This window comes from Merops nubicus, unplaced genomic scaffold, assembly GCF_000691845.1.
Source record: "Merops nubicus isolate BGI_N331 unplaced genomic scaffold, ASM69184v1 scaffold4494, whole genome shotgun sequence".
In the NCBI taxonomy this organism is placed as follows: Eukaryota; Metazoa; Chordata; class Aves; order Coraciiformes; family Meropidae; genus Merops; species Merops nubicus.
Window position 1 is genome coordinate 1 of NW_008602104.1, and position 3,344 is coordinate 3,344.

At 56.4% G+C, this 3,344-nt stretch overlaps 1 protein-coding gene across 1 annotated transcript in view; it reads left to right on the forward strand.

Annotated features, from left to right (window-relative positions):
* Nucleotides 1-972: 972 nt before the first annotated feature.
* Nucleotides 973-3,344, forward strand: part of LOC103770940 (phospholipase DDHD2-like) — a gene marked incomplete at both ends in the record, with an annotated part of 5,262 nt that continues 2,890 nt past the window's right edge. The window contains 3 exons of the mRNA XM_008938216.1: nucleotides 973-1,163; nucleotides 1,999-2,088; nucleotides 2,490-2,654. Coding sequence (XP_008936464.1) covers nucleotides 973-1,163; nucleotides 1,999-2,088; nucleotides 2,490-2,654 — 446 coding nt within the window. The remainder of the gene's footprint in view (nucleotides 1,164-1,998; nucleotides 2,089-2,489; nucleotides 2,655-3,344) is intronic.

The window sequence follows — 3,344 nt, forward strand, 5'->3', positions numbered from 1 at the left end:
AGCCTGGGAGGCACGACTTTCCCTCGGGAATTTCAAACTGGGAGTTTTTTTGGCAACGTGCCTACGATTAGTGCTGTAAATGCATGAATAACTGAGCTGTTGGGATGCATCGAATGGTCTGACCTCATTCATTTGATATACGCTCTAAATTATATATAATCATCCTGCAAAGCACCCTTCTGGTGCTGAGGGCTGGCAGGTGCTGAAATGCCAGCAGGAGATCTCTCCGGTGTAGACACACGGTCCCCTGGCTGCTCCTGGAGGGGTCCCTTCCCATGGGACCCTCAGGCTGCTGAGTGGCACCCCTCCGTGTGACCCGCTGCCAGCACGGCGCCGAAAGCTCCACTGCTGCCCACGGCCACGGGCACGGCCCTGGTTGCCCAAGAGTTGCTTCCATCCTCCCTCTCCCAGGAAGTTTCAGATTAGAGGCCGTGCTGCTGGTCCTTGGTGCCGCAGCTGAGCCGAGCACAGCCTGGCACGGGGCACTCTGCCAGCAGCCAGGCCAGCAGGCAGACCCAAAAAGCAGCAGCATGAGACAAATTTGAGGTCTGTGCTGGGATCTGTGCAGAGTTCTCTGTTTTAGAGGGGACTGGGTTACAGATGTGCAGACCTGCAGCTCCACCAGGAAGCAACATGCTTCCCAGGGCCACAGATTCACATTTTGTGATCTAAGTGAGGTAGGCAGAGTCCACGTAAGCCTGTGCCTGAGCTAGAGAGGAGGACGGCTGTAGCTTAATGCCTTCATCTTACCTTCTGCCTCTGGGGAAGTCCGACCTGGGGCATCTCTCCTAGGATGCCCACCGATGCTTGGGCACGGAGAACATCCGTGTGTGCTGCTGTTGCTCATACGTGGTCATGTGCTGCCCACAGAAGCTGCGCCAGTCTCACCCCTCTGCTCTAGCAGGGTCACCAGCCTCCTGGCAGCATCCCTTTCTGGCCCTCGTGATCAATTTCAGGCCTTGGTTCCTGCAGGGAGGGCCGGAGGAGATCTGGTTGTCCCGACGTCGGGGGGCAGGTACGACGTGTGCCTGCGGGAGCGGCGTCGTGTCGCCGTCTACTGGGACGAGGAGGTGTCCGAAGTGCGGCGCTGCACCTGGTTTTACAAGGGGGACAAGGACAACAAGTATATTCCCTACTCCGAGACCTTCAGCGAAGAACTGGAGGTAAATGTGACTTTCCTGGTGGTGTGCATCAGAAACCGCTGTGACGAGTGGTTTCTTGTTGTCAAATACTGGCCCTGATGTCCCAAACTCCACATGGGGCCCCTGGCAACAAAGTCAGGCCTGAGGACATGAACTCAAAAGAGGCTTTGGTGTTTTCGCACCAAAAAAAATCTTTTTTTTGATTAACGTAACTAAACGTGGCCAGTGTCTTGCTCCCAGCCTGCTGTAGCTGGGGCCTCCCCTTCCTCCTGCCCTCACCCAGCCGCCTCCATCCATCTGCTACCCATTCAAGTGCTGGGTGCTCCTCTGGCCTTGCTGGCAGCCTGGCTTTAGCAGCTCCACTCTGGTTTTTCCTGTCTGCTCGTGAGAATTGTCCTGACTGCACTCCTAGTTTCACCAAAGCCAAGGCAGCTGTGAATGCAAGAGGAGCCATTGCCAGGGGCCCCCCCGGCCGCTGCATGGTGTCAGACTGCAGAGGTCTGTGCTGCCAACGGCTGGGGACGTTCCTTTAGAAAGACATATATGTAGAGATACAGATACCTGTGTTAAAGTGTACAGCTTTACAATCATCTGTATTCTGATCTACCACACCCCAGGATTTTCAATTGCTGTGGAGTAGCTGCTGCTATTAAAGCAGAGGCTTCTTGGAGACTCTGTAGGAGGTGACTGATACTCCAGTGACCCTGCTGCTCCCCCAGCCTGGACTCCCTGATTTCTCTGCCTCTTTGGCAAAGTGCATTGATAAGACACCATAAAATGGGTGGGGAGTGTCCCAAGCAGTCCAATATCCTGGGAATACCTTCAGCTGACTCACAGAGGCTGTTCTTTTCCCTAGGAAGCTTACAGGACTGCTGTGACCCAGGATGAGTGGAAGAAGAAACTGGAGTCCCCCAGCAGAGAAGTCATTATCTTGCACAACCCGAAGGTGAGGAGGGCCTGGTGATCTGTCTCTGCTGCTCAGCAGGGACATCCTGTCACCCTCTTCAGGGCCTGTCCTTATGCTCTGGCTTTCTGCTGGTTCTTTTAGCCCCACCTGCTGAGCAGTTGGTTCCACCCGGCGGCGCTCCCCTCGTGGGGCTGTGTGGGGGCAGTGGGCAGAGGGCAGAGGGCAGTGGGCACAGGGCAGAGGGCAGTGGGCAGTGGGCAGAGGGCAGTGTCCCTCCTCGCCGTGCCCCCACCACGCTGTTCACCCTCTTTGTGCAGGGGCTCACGGTGGCAGTCAGACACCCCGGGCTGGTCCCGCCCTGTCACCTGCCGCAGCCAGATTTCTGCCCTGCCTACCCACGGTGCCGGGCAGTGTAATGACAGGCTCTTCCTGTTTACAAGCTGATGGTGCACTACCACCCAGTCGCCACCTCCGACGACTGGGGCTCCACTCCTGCAGAACAAGGTCGACCTCGGACGGTGAAGAGAGGAGTAGAAAACATCGCTGCTGAGATCCCCAGTGGTGAGCTCACATCTCCCTCCCTCCCACCTACCCAAAGCTGCACAGCCTGTCTTCCAACCTGTTTTCTCAACCAGACAGCAGCGTCCATGATCCTTTTAAACAAAGGACACAGCCACAAATTCTGTGCTGAAAGGAACTGAGTGGTTTTCAGAGACTTTCCTAGCAGCAGCCAGCCCGCAGCAGAGGCAGATGTGTGAGAAGCAGGCAGTGAACTTCCAGCTCCTGCACTCAGACTGGAGCTGCAGGCAGCACTAGGGTGCCTGAAATTATCCTGGAGCTCTTGGCATGTATATTCATAGAGGAGGAGTTTCTTCCTGTGGCAGACATGGGTTTAGCACTTACCTGCCTGCTGGTGAGCTTCTGGGGCACGTGCTCTCCCCAGCTCTGAAGCTGTGTGTCAGCTTTGTCCCCTCCCAGGTGTCCCTGAGACCCAGGTCAGGCCTCAGGACTTGTCCCTGTGGTGAGGACAGGCAGTTACTCCCATCTAACCCCTTCATTTTCCATGTGTATGTGCCTTCAGGAAAGCACGTGTGCAAATAACGTGTGTGGGCCATAGGGAACATGATGTAACTCCCCCTGGTCCTGCCTGAGATGCAGCTGTGCAGGGCTGGGTGGCTCCTCAGAGCGGGCTGGGCACAGGGCAGCTGGACAGAGTCCTCCTGGTTCTGCTCTTTCTGTGCTGAACATGCCCCATGGCCGGGTGGGTGTGAACAGTGAGCACCATCTGCTCCTGC